At 41.1% G+C, this 20,696-nt stretch overlaps 2 protein-coding genes across 4 annotated transcripts in view; one reads left to right on the top strand and one right to left on the bottom strand.

Annotated features, from left to right (window-relative positions):
* LOC124632063 (V-type proton ATPase 116 kDa subunit a 1) overlaps positions 1-11,137 on the top strand; it is a 25,313-nt gene extending 14,176 nt beyond the window's left edge. For 2 of the 3 annotated variants that reach the window (XM_047166719.1, XM_047166718.1), the window contains exons 4-15: positions 609-769; positions 4,632-4,812; positions 5,227-5,403; positions 6,303-6,515; positions 6,885-7,035; positions 7,338-7,711; positions 7,793-7,902; positions 8,294-8,421; positions 9,116-9,342; positions 9,722-9,947; positions 10,470-10,641; positions 10,917-11,137. In XM_047166719.1, the coding sequence (XP_047022675.1) occupies positions 609-769; positions 4,632-4,812; positions 5,227-5,403; positions 6,303-6,515; positions 6,885-7,035; positions 7,338-7,711; positions 7,793-7,902; positions 8,294-8,421; positions 9,116-9,342; positions 9,722-9,947; positions 10,470-10,641; positions 10,917-11,016 (2,220 nt within the window). In that variant the 3' untranslated portion in view covers positions 11,017-11,137. The remainder of the gene's footprint in view (positions 1-608; positions 770-4,631; positions 4,813-5,226; positions 5,404-6,302; positions 6,516-6,884; positions 7,036-7,337; positions 7,712-7,792; positions 7,903-8,293; positions 8,422-9,115; positions 9,343-9,721; positions 9,948-10,469; positions 10,642-10,916) is intronic. The other variant, XM_047166720.1, reaches the window with a different exon arrangement.
* On the bottom strand, positions 11,131-20,696 carry LOC124632062 (tetratricopeptide repeat protein 21B-like). Its single transcript, XM_047166717.1, has 13 exons — positions 20,473-20,696; positions 20,033-20,139; positions 17,215-19,294; positions 16,538-16,823; positions 15,853-16,046; positions 15,225-15,617; positions 14,735-14,839; positions 13,693-13,864; positions 12,901-13,090; positions 12,389-12,592; positions 12,103-12,201; positions 11,894-12,012; positions 11,131-11,691 (listed from the first exon to the last, which is right to left on the bottom strand). The coding sequence occupies exons 3-13, from the start codon at positions 19,168-19,170 to the stop codon at positions 11,453-11,455; spliced, it is 3,957 nt and encodes a 1,318-aa protein (XP_047022673.1). The 5' UTR covers positions 19,171-19,294; positions 20,033-20,139; positions 20,473-20,696; the 3' UTR covers positions 11,131-11,452.

Genomic DNA, 20,696 nt, shown 5'->3' with positions numbered 1-20,696 from the left:
AACAACGAGAGGTTGTCAACCTGTTTTGACCTCTATTGTTAACGTATGTAGGTCTCTTTTTACTAAACTCCACGCGTCGTGGCCAGAGATAATGGACCACAAAGTACTCTCACTTCCTGAAATACAATATGTTTTGTCAACAAAGAATGCGGTATGTTCAAACTGCTGTGACCATAAAAAGGCCACAGTTAATGGAACAGCATACTTTAATTGAAAGTATTTCGCAGTTTAGGGGTCGTTAAATATGTATTTTATTATGTATTCATGCTTCTGACTTAATGTATTATTGTGTTCTTGGCAGTGTTTACATTTTTCATCGAAGAACGAGTCAGTCTTTAACAGTATACTATAAAATACAAGCTTCTTCTATCGATTTCACCCGTATCCCGTGGGAACCTCTGCACGAACCCAGATAAAAAGTAGCCTATAGCTTCCTTGGTAAATGGGCTATCTAACACTGAAATAATTTTTCAAATCAGACCAGAAGTTCTTGAGATTAGCAAACAAACAAACAAACTCTTCAGCTTTATAATATTAGTATAGATTTAAATTCATACGTTGTAATGAAAGTTGGTAAGCGGTAACTAATTAGTAATTTCCATATTCAGGCCCATTTGGAGAAGACGGAGAATGAAATCCTGGAACTGTCCCACAACGCGGTGAACTTAAAACAGAACTACTTGGAACTGACCGAGTTGAGACATGTGCTGGAGAAGACTGAGGCCTTCTTCATCGCTCAGGAGGAGATCGGCATGGACTCCATGACCAAGTGAGTGTTATTTACCAAAATTACCATTAAGTTGCGAAAGATTTTTTGTGAGTAATGCTTTCACATAAAAACTGTACCTAACCTAGGTAACGATTAAGATGAGGCCACTGAGGCTTGTAGATATTATGTAGTCAATAATAAGACTATAATATAAAAGATTCCTTATGCTTGATCAGAAAAATAATCATCATCATCATCATCAGCCTATCGCAGTCCACTGCTGGACATAGGCCTCTCCAAGTGCACGCCACTGAGATCGATTTTCGGCTTCTCGCATCCAGCTCCTGCCAGCCGCCTTGCGCAAGTCATCACTCCACCGTGCCTGAGGACGTCCTACACTACGTTTGCCGAGGCGTGGTCTCCACTCCAGAACTCGTTTACCCCAACGGTTATCGGTTCTTCGGCTAATATGGCCAGCCCACTGCCACTTCAGCTTGCTGATTCGGTGGGCTATGTCGATGACCTTGGTTCTCTGACGGATTACCTCATTTCTGATGCGATCCCTCAGAGAAATGCCGAGCATAGCCCTTTCCATAGCCCGCTGAGCGACTTTAAACTTGTGAACCAGCCGCACCGACAGTGTCCACGTTTCGGCTCCGTAAGTCATGACAGGTAGGACGCACTGATTGAAGACTTTTGTCTTTAGGCACTGTGGGATCGACGATGTTAGGACTCGACGTAGCTTCCCAAATGCAGCCCAACCCAACTGAATTCTCCTATTCACCTCGTCCTCAAAGTTGTTTCTACCTAACTGCAATGTCTGCCCGAGGTAAACATATTTCCGAACAACTTCGAGAACGGCGCCGTGTATCGCTATCGGTTCCGGTAGAACATGTTCATTGAACATGACCTTGGTTTTGTCCAAGTTCATCCGTAGGCCGATGCGTAGAGAAGATTCAGCCAGGTCGTTCAGCATCTGTTGTAGGTCCTGCAGCGTTTCCGCCATGATGACGATATCGTCGGCAAATCGCAAGTGAGAGATGTGTTCGCCATTGATGTTGATGCCGCGTCCTTTCCAGTTCAGCGTCTTGAACATATCCTCCATTGCATTAGTGAACAGTTTCGGGGAAATAACATCCCCTTGTCTCACTCCTCGATGCAACGGTATGGGCCTTGTTTGCTGATTCTGTACTTGGACGGACATTGTAGCGGCTTCGTAGAGACATCTCATCACTTGGATGTATCGCCAATCTACTTGACAACGCTGCAGGGACTCCAGAACAGACCAGATTTCAACCGAGTCAAAGGCCTTCTCATAGTCCACAAATGCTAGACACAGGGGCTGATTATACTCTTCGGTCTTCTGTATAATCTGCCGCACTGTGTGGATGTGGTCTATGGTGCCGTATCCGCTCCGAAACCCAGCCTGCTCCGGTGGTTGGAATTCGTCGAGTCTTCGCGCAAGTCGGTTCGTGATCACTCTTGAGAACAGCTTATAGACGTGGCTTAGGAGGGAAATGGGTCGATAGTTCTTCAACTGGGTTTTGTCTCCCTTTTTGAAGAACAGGACGACAACACTCCTACTCCACGCCTCTGGAGTTCTCCCTTCAAACAGGACGGCATTAAAAAGCTTCTGGAGCTCCCCCAGTACGGGCTTTCCTCCTGCTTTTAGTAGCTCTGTTGTAATGCCATCCTCGCCAGGGGCTTTTCCATTTTTGAGCTGTCTCAGAGCGATCTCGATTTCGCCACTGCTGACTTCTGGCAGGTCTTCGGTGAAATGGCGTGTTAATGTGGCTCTAGAATCCTCATTTCCGGGATCAGGTCGGGATGCATGCGATGCGTATAACCGGCCATAGAAATTTTCCACTTCCGAAAGGACTGCCGGCACCGAAGAAACGACTTCTCCGCTTGCTGTGGTCAGCTTCGTCAAGTGGCTTCTTCCAAGAGATTGTACGAACACCTTTGACCCCCGATTCAGCTCAATTGCTCTTTCAATGGCAAGAGTATTGGAGCACCGGAGGTCGCGTCGTACGTGCTTGTTGATCTCTTGGTTTAGAGCTCGCTTAGCTGACGAAGTGACAGGCGGGTTTTCACGTCGTTTCTTCATAAGTCCTAATGTCTCTTCCGAAAGCTTTGATTTCTTGCCCTTACGCTGCATGTTACAGAATCTCGAACCTTCCTCCCTGAGGATCCGAACCACATATTCGTGGTTCTGGTTAACGTCTGTTGTGGTTTCCACGGCGGCAAATCGGTTCTCCAAATGTGACTGGAACGTTTCAGATCCTGTCATGGTTTGGAGCAGTGTTGGTCGGAGCCTGGCCTTCATCAGACGGAAACGTTCGGCCTTGAAGTTGATATTCAGAGAGCCTCGGACAAGTCGGTGATCGCTCCCGGTATTAAACCTATTGATCACGGAGACGTCTCTGAATATGTGCTTCTTGTTCGTCATGATGAAGTCAATCTCATTTTTAGTCATAGTGTCGGGGCTTTGCCACGTCCACTTCCTTTGGGGCCGCTTTTTGAAAAAGGAGTTCATCAAAAAGAGCCCCTCGCGTTCGAGGAAGTTGACGAGCATTTGCCCCCTATGATTCCTGCTTCCAAATCCATGGGATCCTACTGCCGATTCGCCGCAAATCTGTACTCCCACTTTAGCGTTAAAGTCCCCCATGACAACGGTGTAATGGGTCTTTGTAGTGAAGTGGAGGGCCCTTGATATATCATCAAACATATCCTCCACTTCATCGTCTGAATGTGTCGAGGTCGGTGCGTACACTTGCACTATCTTGAGGCTATACCTATCGGTGAGCTTTATGATAAGGTACGCTACCCTGTTCGACACACTAGACACCTCCACAACGTTATCAGCTAGGGACTTATTAACCAGAAACCCAACGCCACCTTGGGATTGTTGGTCTCCCTCTCGGAAGTACATTAGGTGACCTGATTCGAGGGTTATGGTGTCCTCCCCCTCTCTTCGAACTTCACATAACCCTAATATGTGCCACCTAATCTTCCCAAGTTCCACTTCGAGTTGCGCCAGATGCGAGTCAAGCCGTAGCGTGCGGCCGTTGTACGTCGCAAGAGTCAGTTTAGTTTGGTGGCCTCCCGTAACCCGGAGATTCTTCGCACCCCCTGTCCCACCGTAACCACGGTCGCCACCGTGACCGGGAATAGCGGGACTGCCGGGAACTAGGGGCCGTGGCTTTTTTGTGCTGCTCATGAAGGTATTTAGCCTACTGCTATCACGCTGGCCAGACGGGTTGATAGAGGGTTTTTTTCCGAGTTTTCCTTCTCTCACACTGGTGTTCGGTGCATTCTTTACTCCATTAGTCGACTTCTACGACACCCACTGGAAGAAGGGGTAGCGACATACGTATTCTTAAGCCGTCGCTACACGGCCGTCATTAACCCGTCTAACGTCTGGTTAACCCGTCAGTGTGTCAGAAGGTTGTCAGAAAGTTAATTAATGGTCGAAATTGTAATATAGGCCCAAATCAATTAATGCTTTTGTTTGATTTAACCAAAAAACATTATCATCATCATCAGCCTATCGGAGTCCACTGCTGGACATAGGCCTCTCCAAGTGCACGCCACTGAGATCGATTTTCGGCTTCCAAAAAACATACTATCCAAATATAATAAAAATTATCAGAGATTATCTTATTTTAATATAATGGATCTTAAAATCTATGTATCAAACATTATACAATTTACAAGATATAGTCTTTAAAGCCGAAGCCCTATGTGCGGAGATTTACCCCAAATTTCATTGGTGTTGGCGAGCGTAACTACCTAGATACATCTAGAATAAATAAAATATATTCCCTTAGCTACTGGCACTGTCTCCAAAACTAAGGGAAAGCTTGTATCTTGAACTAAATATCACCAATATACTAACTAACTTTGTACGCTTCATTCCCAGATCCCTGATATCAGACGAGACAGGTACGCAAGCAGCGACGCGTGGTCGCCTCGGCTTTGTGGCCGGCGTGGTGCAGCGTGAGAGAGTGCCCGCTTTCGAGAGGATGTTATGGCGTATCTCGAGAGGAAATGTGTTCTTGAGGCGCGCTGAGCTTGATAAGCCTTTGGAAGACCCTGCCACTGTAAGTGATTTGTAATTGTTGGCATTTATGTGAAGTTTATGACGCAACTTCAAAAATCTTCGCAATTAATCCAGAAACCTCATTATAATGTATCTTTATAAAGGTTATTTTGATATACCTGCGCAAAACGGAGACATCTTAGAACATTACTTTTGATAAGTCTTTTCATTTTAGCAAGTATGATCTTAGAACTGTTAATCGAAAACATCAACGTCCCAATTCTGAACACCACGCTACCGGGGCATGAACAAGCTTTATTTTGAAATATAGATATTCTGTTTATTCCTAACAGTGCGTAAGACTAACATCTAAGATGCTAGACTTTTAAGTCCCAGGAGGGACAAAAGCCTTAGTTAGACATCATGTTTTCTATATTAACTCTTAATTTTAGCTAACCCAACATACCTCTTCCAGGGCAACGAAATCTACAAGACAGTGTTCGTAGCATTCTTCCAAGGAGAGCAGCTGAAATCCCGCATCAAGAAGGTTTGCTCCGGCTTCCACGCGTCCCTCTACCCGTGCCCACCTTCCAACACGGAGCGACAGGACATGGTCAAAGGAGTCCGGACCAGGCTTGAAGATCTTAATATGGTGAGTTGGTCAAATCTTGATACTTTTCGTTTCAATTAGTTTGGAAAGTTTTGATGGTTGTTGAGTGTGCCTGAATAGGGTGTATGAGAAACTAGGTAAATTAATCTAGGTATAGACTTATAGAGGTCTACTTAATACACACACACACGCTCTCGGCTTACCGTTAAATTACATATTATATACTCATTGTCTGCAAGAAAACGCTGGACAGGACCAAATGTGTTGGTTAAACTATTCTTTCTTTAATGCATTTACTAAATAAATATCATTAGGTACTCTCCCAAGTTTACTTAAGACACTATAAACGATACATTTTGTCGTGATTTTCAACGTAAATGTCAAGGAAGTTACAGTACTTACCCATGCCCTTTATACTGAGAAATTATAGCCGACAGCGGACTTAGATCGCTGTGCTCGATAAAACTTGTGTATAAATTGTAACTGTCCTTTGTTCTATTTCCTGTAATTAAATACATACATAACTACATGGTAGTATGTATAGCATTTCAAAGTAGATATTCCTATTGTATCCTTCCATTGTTCCCTCAAGTACCTACCTACATACTAAAACAGTAGGTAAAACCCTACAGCTCATTCAATAAACAAAATATCGCAGGCACACATTTTATGACTTCACCATTAAATTCAAGCGATATTTACTTAACAAGCAATATTCGTTAGTTATACTTTCCCCACAAAAAAAATTAAATAGATTCTTTTGATCCTTTCAACGAAGTAACTCGCATATCAGCTGCCTTTTTATTACCAGTTTAACAGCTACCTGTGTATGCAATTGAAAAATATGTTTTAACCTAAATAGGACGCCGATAGGGAAACATTCTTGGCATACCTTCTTTTTAGAAGACTATTTTCATCCTACAACATAACTCCCTCACCAGGTTCTAAACCAAACCAGCGACCACAGACAGCGCGTGCTCGCAAGCGTGGCCAAGGAACTGGCCAGCTGGACCATCATGGTGCGCAAAATGAAGGCCATATACCATACCCTGAATCTGTTCAATATGGACGTCACCAAGAAATGCCTGATCGGAGAGTGCTGGGTGCCTACAGCTGATCTGCCGAACGTACAGAAGGCTTTGGCTGATGGTTCTGTAAGTATTTTTTGGAATTTTCAAAATTTGACTCAATTTTTGTAATAAAAAAAACTTTGCTTCTTCAAGTAATAAGCCTCTTGAATATTTAGTTCTTTTTTTGTCGATGATCAAAAAATCCATTAAGCAATATCGAGCTAAAAAAACTCGATAGCAGAACTGTGAAAGAAACTTAACTTGGACAGGTGTAAAATCGCCGATTTGACCGATGGTCGGCAATTTCATGGCTGGTTATGATTTACCGTTATATTCAAATGGCGCAACCCACCCTAACGATCCTTCAGAAATAATCCCGAGTTGCATCCCATATTTTATATTCGAAAAGTTGACCCCAATAGCATTTTCTTTAAACAACACTTTTACCAACAGAACGCATGCGGCAGTTCGATCCCATCATTCCTGAATTGCATCGAGACGGACGAGGAGCCGCCCACGTTCAACCGCACCAACCGCTTCACGCGCGGCTTCCAGAACTTGATCGATGCCTACGGAGTCGCCTCCTACAGGGAATGTAACCCTGGTACGTATAAAATAATCAAGTATCAAGACTTTTGTTTGATACTGAAAATACTGCTAAAATCTTTCTCTTTTGAATTTAGTAGGCTATTGATATTTTGTCCTTGTTTGGAAGGTAATTTTTTGGAAAACCGGAGTAAAACGAGTCAATCTGAAATCTAAGACAAAATAGTGATGCCTACCCTACAAAATAACACTACCCTTTACAGAAATGATTTGCGAAATTTTGGCGACTTGAAAGTCGACAAGAACCAAAGTAAAAAAAATCACAAAACTGCTTTTAAAAACGAACATTTTCTCCCCCAGCTTTGTACACCATCATCACGTTCCCGTTCTTATTCGCGGTGATGTTCGGCGACTTGGGCCACGGTGCCATCATGGCCCTGTTCGGCGCCTGGATGGTCGCCAAGGAAGTCTCCCTCGCATCCAAAAAGTCCAACAACGAAATCTGGAACATCTTCTTCGCTGGTCGCTACATCATTCTTCTCATGGGCTGCTTCTCAATGTACACTGGACTGGTCTATAACGATATCTTCTCCAAATCTATGAACATCTTCGGATCCTCGTGGAGTATTCCTTACGATAATGAGACCATGGAAGCGAATGCGGCTATGACTTTGGACCCGAAAGATTCGTACAGCAACATCCCGTACTTTATTGGTGTTGATCCTGTTTGGCAGGTGAGAAATAGTACAATTTATCGATAAATGTATTTACAGAAAATGTACCAGATGTACTAAATGATTATTGACGACTTACAGACTGCTGACAACAAGATCATCTTCTTGAACTCGTACAAAATGAAGCTGTCCATCATTTTCGGTGTATTGCACATGATCTTCGGTGTCTGCATGAGTGTGGTTAACTACAAGTAAGTCGAATTCATTAATAATAGTAATTAATAATAAAGGGATAATCGTCGGTTTTGTGTCGCCATTTCATTAAAGTTGTCTCAAAAGGGCTTCAGCGTGTTGGTTTCGGCCCCACGTTCGCCTTCCAAAAATCCGGGAGTCTGTAGTCCCATGGTCGGGTAGAGACATACAAGGTAATTAATAGGTATTAATAGGTAGGTCGAATTATTAGGTAATCACACAAAGATTTATCACTCAAATGTATATCGATGATTGAATTCAGTTATCGATATTTCATTAACGTTTATTCACGATGATATTTGCAGTAGTGCCAGTGTCGCACGGGGGGTGCGATATACCACAGATGATAATATTTGTCGTATTTGACGGTTCTTAAACGACTTATTTCAGCTTCTTCCAACGTCGCTACTCCATCGTGCTGGAGTTCTTGCCGCAAGTGATCTTCCTGTGTCTGCTCTTCTTATACATGGTGTTCATGATGTTCTACAAGTGGATTGCCTACAGCACTTTCTCTGATGGTGAGTTTATAATCTTAAATTACGTATTTATATTTGGAAAATTTGGTGAAGCACATTGTAATAGGATTTAATATAACTCATTGAATTTTGTTACCTATATTATTGCGCGGTTAGCCAGGTGTGACTTTAACTATTACTATAACCAAATTTTGACGACTTCGATGGCGCAATGGTCATCATGCCGGACCGCCGAACCTGAGGTCCCGGGTTCGATTCCCGGTTCGGTCGACATTTGTGTGATGAGCATGCTTGTTGGCCGTGGTCTGGGTGTTATGATATGTATTTATAAATATGTATATATGTAGCTATATGTAGTTTATCAGTTGTGTTAGCACCCATAACACAAGTTAATTAATAACTTACCTAACCGACCGTGTGTGAAAAAGGTGTCCCGATATTATTTAAAAAAATCATAACCAGCTGTGGAATTGCAGCCCATTATTCAAATCTGCGATTTGACAACTGAAAATGGCTGAAACTCACCGTAAATATTTAAATGACGTAAGATCTTATTCTTATGTTAAGCCACCCACTCAGGGTGAAAAAGTCGGTCAGAAAATTCTAGTCAGGACGTACTACAGGTAGATCCGATTTATCTATCCTACAAAAACTGACATGGGCGGGCAGTATGAATATCACAGAGCACTTTTCAAATTATACGGGTCTTTATAGCAAAATGTCCTTTGTTTTCCAGACATCGCATACTCGCAAGGCTGTGCCCCATCAGTGCTGATCTTGTTCATCAACATGATGCTATTCTCCAGCACGGAGCCGGCTGACGGCTGCAAGGAGTACATGTTCGACTCCCAGGGGTCCATTCAACGTGTGTTTGTGCTCATTGCACTGTGCTGTATCCCCGTCATGTTGTTGGGCAAGCCCTTGTATCTGTTGTGTGCGGGGAAGAAGAAGAAGGATGCTAAGGTACGTCTTTTTGAAGGATGATCTTTCTTCCAGCTGCCATCGGTCTCTCGCGAAGCTACTTCATGCGCCCGCATAAAATGTAGCCTTTGGCCCTAATATGACACTGAAATTTTAATTAGCAAACAAATTCTTCAGTATTTTTTCAAATGAATCTCTCATTAAGAAACAACCAAGGGCATATATATAGGAATCAAGGTGAATAGACGTAATTTTTGGGGCTGCAACCCAACGAAGGGAGGAGGTAGAAGAATTTCCAAGATATTTAGAAACTGGTGATATTTTCATAAATAGTATATTTTCCCAGGAGTGTTTTTAATATTAGGAAAAGTAACTGGAAAGCTTACCAAAATCAATTCAATAAGCACATACTTGTCAACAGCCGGAACACTCAAACGGCAGCGTAAACCCCGGCATCGAGATGCAGGAGCAGACCGACATCAGCGACGCTCCGAAGGCCGAGGCGAAGGCGTCACACGACCACGACGACGAGCCCTTCAGCGAGATCATGATCCACCAAGCGATCCACACTATTGAGTATGTGCTCAGTACCATCTCCCATACTGCGTCCTATCTCCGACTGTGGGCGCTGTCACTTGCTCATGCAGGTAAATATGCTAACTTAATTATGCTTATTGTATTTTCTGAAGTTATTAAGTCTTCGGATTTCTGCTAAGTCTTGTGTAAAAATGTTCAACCACGTCTTATTGTACGCTGCAACTTTTGTTTACGAGATTAAATAACTCTAAAGACGCGACACCAATTTAAAGCCGATTCTGGCTCAAATAGCCATCTTGTGGTACATTAAATTACCGCAAATAGATTGGATGTTTTCCTCAAACAGGTGTGCAAAGGTCTACAGGCTGCCTCTGTCTTGCGTGCGTATCGCGTCTGTATCGCTACAAACGCGCGTCGACGGCGCGTTTAAAAAGCGTGGTGTGCATAGGCCCTAACAGATTAACTATTTCATGTAATATTCTGATACTAAGCAATATTATTACCAAGTTTCAACAAAAAAACATCTAGTAGTTTTTGCGTTAAAGAGAAAAAAAATCTTATCTATACATTCAAACTTTCCCTACCATAATATTATTAAAGTACGATCTAAGCACTATATTGTAACATTACAGAGTTGTCAGAAGTGCTGTGGAACATGGTTCTGACGTTCGGTCTGAAGGACCACGACTACATTGGCGCCATCAAGCTGTACGTGGCGTTCTGCTTCTGGGCGCTATTCACGCTGGCTATCCTCGTCATGATGGAGGGCCTCTCCGCCTTCTTGCATACCTTGCGTTTGCACTGGTGAGATACTTTTTCTTTTCTCAGTTTTCTGTAAAGCTTTGAACGTTCCAATAAGGGACAGGCTTATCCATGCTACATTGATAAGGCATCTTTGCGTTAGGAGGGACCTGTAAGATCGTTATTATCCTTTCAGCAACTAGTCATCACAATAAAAAATATTCGGCGTTTATTTCTCTCTCAAAACAGTTAATGGTCCCAATACGGCAACATAAAGAAATAAATGGCAATCAATCTTCTGTTTATATGAAGAAACTAAATACTTTTCTATGTTACAGGGTGGAGTTCATGAGCAAGTTCTACTCTGGTCTGGGATACGTGTTCCAGCCATTCTGCTTCAAGACCATCCTCGAACAGGAAGAAAACAAGGATGACTAAACAATTAGAATAACAAACGTAGTGTAGATACAAACAGTATTTTTGATTAATGTTTCAATATTATTGCAAATGTCACAACTGTCGAGTGAATTGAATTGAAATAAAACATATTTATGCATGACACACGAATTTTATTGTGCGAGTAGAAATACTTACCATACTCTTAAACATAAAAGCTTTTCTTGTAGTCTAAGTTCTAAAATAATAACTAACTAGTTGTGTACAATATTAACGTAAAATAGTCAGATTATAGAACAATTGCACTGGCATTTTTTGAACGTCGTTAAAAACTGTCCATAAGATCCAAAATCCATCAAAACCGCTACTACAATATGTTTCTGAATTAACAAGAATCCTTTTTTGTAGGCGTTGTGAGCTCAGCAATGGAATGGTCCCTTGTATCCTTGAAATGAGCCCCTACTAAAGTAATTGATGACTAAGTTCTCAAATTAGTTTTAGCTTTTTCTAATATCTCCTTTTTAATCTTCGGATAGTCTGGATGCACTTTGAGTATATGTCGGCAGACCACGATGCATTCTGGGTACTTCTTGAGCTTGAGATACGAATGAGCTAGTTTATATCCTACGGCGAGGTCGCTCTTACCGCCGTGAGACCACGCGTTGTTGTAGTTGTGTGCTGAACTCTTGTAGTTCTGTTCTTTTTCTGCTAAGTAGCCTGGAAAGGGTAAAGGGCAATATATAAAAAAGTAAGATTTATAGTATCTTAAGTTTGTACGGAGAAATGCTACACAAAGGTTCAATGGCAAGTTCAGTCAGTGTCATAAAAAAATTGTCCTCACATTTTAAATTTAAAAAGCCAAAAAAAGCTAATTATGACTATCGACACTGCGTAACAACCTCTAAACTAGTAAACTCACCTAAGTATTGATAAGCTGTTGCACAAGAGTTGTTATGATTCAAGACCTTGGTGAGCAGTTCCTTTGCAGCGTCCATTCGACCTGAACTTATCTGTCCATCGGCTACTTCTAGCCAGCATCTATAAGCAATAAAGAATTATAAACAAACAAACCTTACGAAGTTAATGTAGGTACTCGATATTTCGTATATCGATGTTTCACTCTCTTACCTTTCCAAACCATCAGCTTTCTCAGGAGTCCAAGGAATTGACGACACCGTCCTCTTCAAGATATTTTTCGCACGAGTTGGCTGTTTTATTATGTTGTATCTAAAATTAAAAACAATATTCAACTACACAGTTTATCGACACACACATTCACACAGAAATTGTCGATATGAAATGAATACATTGCAAGACAGTGAAATAGGTTAGAGAGCTAAAAAGTTCGAAAATAAAAAGGTACTACATAGTGCAACTTTTTAAAATAAATTACCCTTTTAAGAGAAGTACTTACGCATTAGCAATGGCCAGTATCAAATAGGGATCATCTTGGAAGTTATCCTCAGTGGCTAGTGGCAACAGTTCTTGCAACACTCGTTCAGCTTGTGGCTTCTGCTTCGTGGCTAACTGCAGCATGGCTTGTAACGCTTTGCGGTCTAATGGCGACACTTCGCCTAGAAGCTTCTCTGCAGTTCTGAGAGCTAAGAGCCTTGTGTCTCTGTAACATTCGAGTCGGGGCTTAGATCGCAGTGTCCGAAAATTAGTTGTTGGGAGAAAGAGAGCTCAGATCAGCCAGAGGAAGTTTGAGCTACCGGGGAGCTTAATATCCGCGATAGGGACAACGACATGTAGAAAATGTCCACCTAACATCTTACGAAAATGGCGTCCTTTGATGATGATAAGAGGAAATGCCCACTCCGCAACAAGCCTGAGAATCTTGATAGAATAAAAGGGGCTTCTTTAAACTCGACCGTGGAGGCCGACCCACGAGTCTGCTCCATCTTGAGTAGTGGTGTATGTACTCACGAGTCCAGCGCTGTGGTGAGGAAGGTGTCGCTGAGCGAGTGCGGCGCGTGATGCGCTAGACACAGCAGCACCATGCGCCGGGCTGCGCTCGCCCCCCACTGCGCTGAGCGACGCGCCTGGTTGAGCTGACGGAGAGCGGCGTTAGCGCGGCCCGCGTAAGCGCTGCATATACCAGCGCAGTACCAGTAACCTGAGACATGATCAATTTGTGAAGAAAAACAAGAGAAAATCTGTTTTTATATCCATGACCCACCCAGCCTGTAGAAGACAATTGTCTTATAGTCGGAATTCTAGATAGAAGAAGTCGCGGGCCAGTGATAAAAATCGACGAGCCGAACTAAGGAATCAGATGTTTCACGCGAACCTCAATAATTGATAGGTCAGGATTATGGTGATTTTCCGAAAAGTAGCAAAAGACCTCAAAAATAATTGAAGAAACATTTTAACAACATCAATTCACAGGACGACTTCGATGGCGCAATGGTCATCATGCCGGACTGCCGAACCTGAGGTCCCGGGTTCGATTCCCGGTTCGGTCGACATTTGTGTGATGAGCATGCTTACTGGCCGTGGTCTGGGTGTTATGATATGTATTTATAAATATGTATATATGTAGCTATATGTAGTTTATCAGTTGTGTTAGCACCCATAACACAAGTTAATTAATAACTTACCATGGGGCTAACCGACCGTGTGTGAAAAGGTGTCCCGACATTCCCGACAGCTTAGGAACTAACGCCAGAAGACTTAATCCCCCTGGTACAACATCCCTGTTAATATTTGGGTCCTTACCATGATCTTCCTGTTCGCCCAGAGCCACTTTGGCAGCATCTAAAGCTTGTTCCGCTTCAGAGAGTTTGCCACGTCGCCACTGCACTTCTATCAGCTGAGCCAGGGCTTCCCAGCTCATTGGCTTCACTGATAAGATTTGCGTCAAGTGGCGTTGAGCTGCTTCGAGATCCACCTAGTGGAGGGATTTCTATAGTACCATGTTTTAATGTCACAGTTAAGAATTTGTATGTAGGCGAAGAAAACCAACCTATTTTAAAGTGTAATTCTATAGATAGAGTTGTAGATGTTTGGGGGTGGAGAAAGTTAGGGAGAAGAAAAGGAATACATATGAACAGATGTAAAAATTTTGAGTGACAGAACTAATGTTTAAAAACAACCACCTGTATTGTGTAAGATTTAAATGAAATCATTTCGAGCAAAATGAAAATGTTTGCACATTCAATGTAGTCCCACATACCCAGTTACAATTTATCTCTATTATCTTGTCAAGGTGTTTTGGTAACAATTGAAATGATTCAACAAATAACAATAGGTGCAATCTTGACAGGTAAATACTGATCAAATTCAATTGTTAAGTGATTGTTTAGTTTATGTTGCATAACATAGAAATGGTATACTATGTAATAATGATTAACGTTAGAAATTATAATAACAAAATGGTGGATTGTAGGCCACCTGTTTTCTTTTTAAAAGGAAATGAGTCAGCTGTACGGGAGATATTACACAATTATTTACGCAGACACAAGTGCACTTCCTATTCCTTCACTCATATTACCCGATGGGAGGGATATTCAACATGACCCGATGGGAGAGATCTGGCGCGACATTAAGGTGCTCTCCGATGTTGTAGTGTATCAAATACCAACTTCCAGACACCGTGCTGCTTTGTGAAAGTTTCTAAAGCCCACGTATCCATTTCGGTCCAATTCGGAATTCGAACCCGTGATCTCGTACCCAGCTCAACTCAACTTCACACAAAGCTAGCTTACACTATATAGAACATTTGTTGATGATAAACACATTACAATTATAATAACAATACCTTTCTGAATGCAAGATCAGCCATCATGACCGCAGCGGACTCGTTGTTGGGGTCCGTATTCAGGAGAATAGCGCATGTTTGCTCACATTTCTCAGAGTTGTTTATCTGTAAAATGAATTCACTGTAATTTTCCTGAGAACACAATCTACCTTACCTTAGTAGTACCCCTATACTACCTTATGTGCTAGCCCTATACACTTCTCCTCAGCACTGCCTTATGTCCTCCCCTTATAAACTTCTTTGGGCACCCTCTTATGCTCACCCGTATGTACACTCTTATATACTTGTTAACTCTCCCTACATACTCCTTTATGTACTCCTTTAAATACTGTTCTATATCCCTCATATACGGCATTAATGTTCACTCCTTTGTATTCTCTTATGTACTAACCATATATGCTCACCTATACACTGCCTTCCGTACATTCAACATAATTCAGTGTCCTGTAAAATCTAAATAAAACGGTTTCAAAATTTACGCAAAACTTACTTGAGCATACAATTTAGCCAGCGCCAACAACGTGCTAGGATCCCTTGGCGAATGAACCAGCGCTTCAGAGTACAAATTGGCCGCTACCGCCGGTTCCTTCAAAGACTTAGCTTTAGCCAAAGCACAGAGTATATTGGACAACTGCTGTTTTTCTTCCTGAATATCTCCCCTCGACTCTATCTCTAACCTTTTTACTACAGTATTTTGTAAATCTTTTGCTTCGGCGAGAATTAAGTTAACGTTGGCAGAAGTTGGGTTCTTAAGTTCGCGCCCTTTGGCTTGCATGAGCAGGAATCGAACGCGACGCTTTAAAAGGTTGATATCCTTATCACGGTTGTACATCTGATTCAGTTCTGAAGATATTGATGATTCTACCTTGTCGTATTGCTTGAGCTACAAAAGATATTTTGCTATCAAAGAATGGGAAAAGTAGTTTATCTTATTACCAATTATTATTTAACTTTTTCAAAAACTTAGTTATTATTACTGCATTAAGAATTCCAGCACCAATAAGTTTGAAGTTTCTATTTTTTATTTGGTGATACAGTTTTAGGCAAGAACATAACTTTTGTCAACAAGTCCCAAGATGTGGCTATGCTCAACAGACCACATAGTTTTCAATACTCACTTTAATAAGCAGTTCATAGTACTCAAACTGCAGGTCTTCATCGCTCAACAGTCTTATAGCATTTTCATAATGCTGGCAAGCTTTATCATACTCGTGCATTTTGACAAGCGCCACGCCTAACTTCTTCACCAACTGCACGTCTTTGGGACTGCCCTTCAAAGCTGCCTCGTACGCCTCTGCGGCTTGGGTGGGGTCTAAAATGATATTAAAGATTTTAACAACAGATTATCTATAAATACTATAGACCAAAACTAAAATAATACTATAACTAAAACTAAAATATATAAGGCGTCAAAGTAACTACTCCTTCGCATCTCTGTCCTCCGGTAACGTGTCCAGAAGACTGGCTGCATTGTCATGTATTAACAAAGTCATTCTGTCTGTCTGCGGGTTGTTCGAAAGAGATACCTGCCCTTTCGTCATAGCCCTTAAAAGGCCTATGACACAACACGAGGGTTTTTAGTCAGTAAGAGTCTGACACTCCCTCACCGCTGCTAACCCACAGCGGGAGGGGTCATTTGATGATCTTTGACGTCGTCAAAAAAAAAGACCGTCCCTATTCTCTAAAAATACTTGTCAAATAACTTGAACATGAGCAAACTGGTATATTCCGTGCAAGTAAACTTTGTAACAAACGGATGGACTATTTTTTGAAATATGTATTTCATATAAAGTAAATACTTACCATGTATCGACATAAAAGCATCGCCCATCATAGTATGCGCATCTGCCATTGGATGGTTGCTGACAATCTCTTTGAAACAAGAAGTGAACATAGCACGGTCATTCTTCTCCTTCAAATAAATGTGAGCCATTTTGCTATGAGCCTGGAAGTAATACGGCTGGCCAGGTTTTATCTCGTTGAGAAGATCTATTGCATTGTCCACATCACCTTTCTTGAGGGCTAAATCTGCTCTAGCAATCAACAGTCGACTCTCTTCTGAGGTGTATGAAAATTCTTGTATGGCTTCCTACAAAAAGGTTGAAGGAACTATTAGAAGAAATATTTTGAAATAGGTATGTATAGTTTACTATCTAACGTACATACATTTGTTATCTAACAAACATAAAGAAAGATGAAATAACGACAGAAACACTGTTTTTGTGTTACAATCAATTCCAACACGGAAATACTATGATGAGGTCAAGTGACCTCATCAAAAGATCGATATTTGAGTGTTGAACAAATAACAATTTGTTACAGATACAGACTTAAGAGAATTTAGATTTGGTATGCCTATAAAAATGCAATTTTACGGAATTTAATTCATAATATGATGTAACTTGAATATCTATAGACAAAAAGTGTGAATAAATAAACAGAAGTTTTATCAATATAAAATAATGGTATTTAAAAATTACCTGCATAGTCTTCCCAGCTTCAGCAAACTGCTCTAACGTCGTTTGTAACTCAATTATTTGCAAATACAATGTAGCCTTATCAATAATGTTTAGATCCGACTCATAGGCTCTATTCGCGTTAGCAACTGTGCTCTTACTCGTCGCTATCTGAAGGCTTGTCAGAAAGCTTGATAGGGACTCTTGGAGCTGACCCACAGACTTCAAAATCACACCATTCAGAAAATGGTACATTGCACTATCCCTCACTTTAAAATTGTAGCTCAAACACATCTCTAAACTCTGTGCAGCTTTTGTGTAAGCAAGCTGCTGTATATAAATCTGCGCCAACAAAACCTGACTGCCAGCATGTGTGCTGTCCAGTTCATTGACCTGCTGAGCCAACTTCTGAGCATCAGTTGCATACCCAAATAAAAACTTCAACTTGGCCAACTCATACAAAGCTGTTATCAGCCCCGGACAGGCATCACATATTGCATTAAGTAGCTTCATACACTGAGCCACAACAGAATTTTTAACTTCCTGAGAGTACATCAAATACCCTACTATTATAAAAGGCTTCTTAGGTAAGTGTTTCTTAAACTCTTTGTACACTTCCAGAAGAAAATCTGGGTCCAAATCTTTGACGTATGCCAAACTAAAAGGATGACGATTAGCAAAAGCAACCTTAGCTTCATAAGCATTGGTTAGAAAAGAAATAGCACTGGACGGATTCTTTAAATTCAGCTGAGCTGACAGATGGTACAAAACTGGTAATTTATTATTTCCCTGCATTTCAAACAACAGTTCTATCTGTTGAGATATCTGTTCAGTAGGACCATTCTCATTCATCTGACAAAGAGTCAGCCCACATAATGCAGTGATTGAGTTGCTGTCCAATTTACTAGCTGCCTTGAAAAAACTGAGAGCATCTTTATACTTTCCCTGAAGAATACATTGGTACCCCACTTCACTCAAATAATCAACATTGCCTGGATTCATCTCAGAAGCATATTGTGCAAATCTGTATACTTGAGACAGCACTGTACTAGACCTGCTACACACTCTTGAGAATATCTGTGTAGTATTGTAAAACTGATATGCGTTATGGGATTCTTCATTTTCCAAAACTGTAAAGAACTTATTTAACTGATCTGCTGCTTCTATATAATCAGCATTTTTACAAAGAGCAATAAATATTCTAACTTTCAAAGCCTCAACATTATCTGGATCTAGGAGGAAAATTCTTTCTAATGTGTCATAAACCGCATCCCATTTTTGTAAGGCAAATTCATTTTTCATTTTCACTACTAGCGGTACAACTTGCCCTGTGTTATTTACAATCAGCCTGTCTAATGTGAGGTTTGATGCATCATACTCTTTAGCAAAATATTTGTATTTAGCTAGTCCTAATAAAGCGTCAACATTCCTATCACTTTTGCTGAGAGCTAACTCTAGGCAATCCAGTATGGATACTTGCATGTCTCCTAAATTCATATACATATCATTCCATCCCTTTAAGATGATCACTTCCAAATTGTTAGCATCTTTCCTCAAGGATTTGTTTATGTACTCGGATGCCTTTTCATACTTTTCAGCAAAAGATAGAAATAGACCAGCATAGAAAAAAGACAAGGCATTTGCTTGCTTCTTTTCCTCCTTAAGTTTAGATTCTAGACTGTACAATGCTTCTCTCTCGGTAGGACTGCTTAATTTATAACCGTATATGAGAGCAATGACCACTGCCAATTGAATATCTTTTTCAGATTGTAAAGGAGTCAATTCACTTATTCCCTTCTGAACTTGTCCTTCTAATATATTGGCCAGACCACCATAGAAAAGAAACTCTGCAGCATCACCATATTGTTTTGAGGCTTTGTAGGAAAGTTTTTTGACATTACCATAGCATTTTTCACGGAAATAATAATATATGTTACATCGTATCCAAGCTAGATCCATTGTGGTTTGTGTTTTATTCATTTTCTAAGTCAAATGTTATGTTGAGACCGGGGTAATCCTGTCTATTCTCCTCATAATATTTGGCCAAAAAGTTGCAATGACAGGTTACAACTAAATTATTTTGATGTGCATAGTCAAAAGCATACTGAAAAAGATAAAGTTTAATACTTATTTGAAAATTGGAACAGACACGGACATTTAAATCTATACTGAATTCTACAATGGGCCAGTAAGTCTGACACCAGTCTAACCAAGGGGTATCGGGTTGCCCGGGTAACTGGGTTGAGGAGGTCAGACAGGGCTGTCGCTTCTTGTAAAGCACTGTTACTCAGCTACATCCGGTTAGACTGGAAGCCGACCCCAACATAGTTGGGAAAAAGGCCCAGAGGATGATGATGACTGAATTCTACAATGCATGATTATTTAATGTGGTCATCATCCTCCGAGCCTTTTCCCAATCATGTTGGGGTCGGCTTCCAGTCTAACCGGATTCAGCTGAGTACCAGTGCTTTACAAGAAGCGACTGCCTATCTGACCTCCTCAACCCAGTTACCCGGGCAACCCGATACCCCTTGGTTAGACTGGTGTCAGACTTACTGGCTTCTGACTACCCGTAACGACTGCCAAGGATGTTCTATGACATCCGGGACCTACAGTTTAACGTGCCATCCGAAACACAGTTAATGGTATCTAAGATATACTTAGAAAGTACATACACACTTAGAAAAGTTGCATTGGTACTTGCCTAACCTGGGATCGAACCCGCGCCCTCATACTTGAGAGGTTGGTCCTTTACCCACTAGGCCACCACGACTTTTTAAATTAATTAATGTGGTACTGAAACATTTGGATATTGAACATAGTAAGAGGGATGGTTACTGACCTTAGCTAGCACACGGCCAACTCCTTTACCCTGAAACATGGGAGGAACCCCTGTATGGATAAATACTATTTTCTTCCCTTCTGACTCATAATCTATCACTGCGTCGCCTAGAACAATTAGACATGTTAATGTTCCTCTGTAAATAGCAATTAAATCATAATATGAGTTTCTAAGATGACTGAAGTGTTTTTTGTCAACTTATAGGTAAATAAAAAATACGTGGTGGAAACTAGCTACAATTCTTCCAACCTTTGAGGGTGTTGTGGTGGAATGGAAACCTGTATTGGCTGAAGCCGGTATCTCGATTTGAAGATGTCACTAGTTTTGTATCACAAACAAAACTTTTTCAGGATAATTTGTATTTCAAAAGAATAACACTATTATTAAAGCACAAGGACTTGTTTACAAGATAAAAAAAAAGGAAACAAAATACTACTCACTGGTCAAAGTTACCACAAACTGTTGCTTAGCAACATCGTTGACTACTTTCAACGCTTCCGTTGAGAAAAGCCTCACACCAGCGCGGGTTAACATTCCAAATGCGCAAAAAATAAATATACCAAAGCTAAAATATTATTAACTTAAATAGTTAAATGTTTTCTAATTATGGTAAGAATAATCCGATCTTCTATTATTTGTTAGTACGACGCAATTGGCATTTACG

This window comes from Helicoverpa zea, chromosome 7 (assembly GCF_022581195.2).
Source record: "Helicoverpa zea isolate HzStark_Cry1AcR chromosome 7, ilHelZeax1.1, whole genome shotgun sequence".
NCBI lineage: Eukaryota > Metazoa > Arthropoda > Insecta > Lepidoptera > Noctuidae > Helicoverpa > Helicoverpa zea.
This window is presented reverse-complemented; position numbering and strand designations above follow the sequence as displayed.

Bases quoted from the DNA above. Each gene is read 5' to 3' on its own strand.
- LOC124632062 (XM_047166717.1), bottom strand. From the start codon at position 19,170: ATGAATAAAACACAAACCACAATGGATCTAGCTTGGATACGATGTAAC. The intron at 12,013-12,102 runs GTAAGAGAGTGA...TATTGCTTATAG, and splicing joins AAAGCTGATGGTTTGGAAAG to ATGCTGGCTAGAAGTAGCCG. The intron at 11,692-11,893 runs GTGAGTTTACTA...TACCCTTTCCAG, and splicing joins AACAGCTTATCAATACTTAG to GCTACTTAGCAGAAAAAGAA.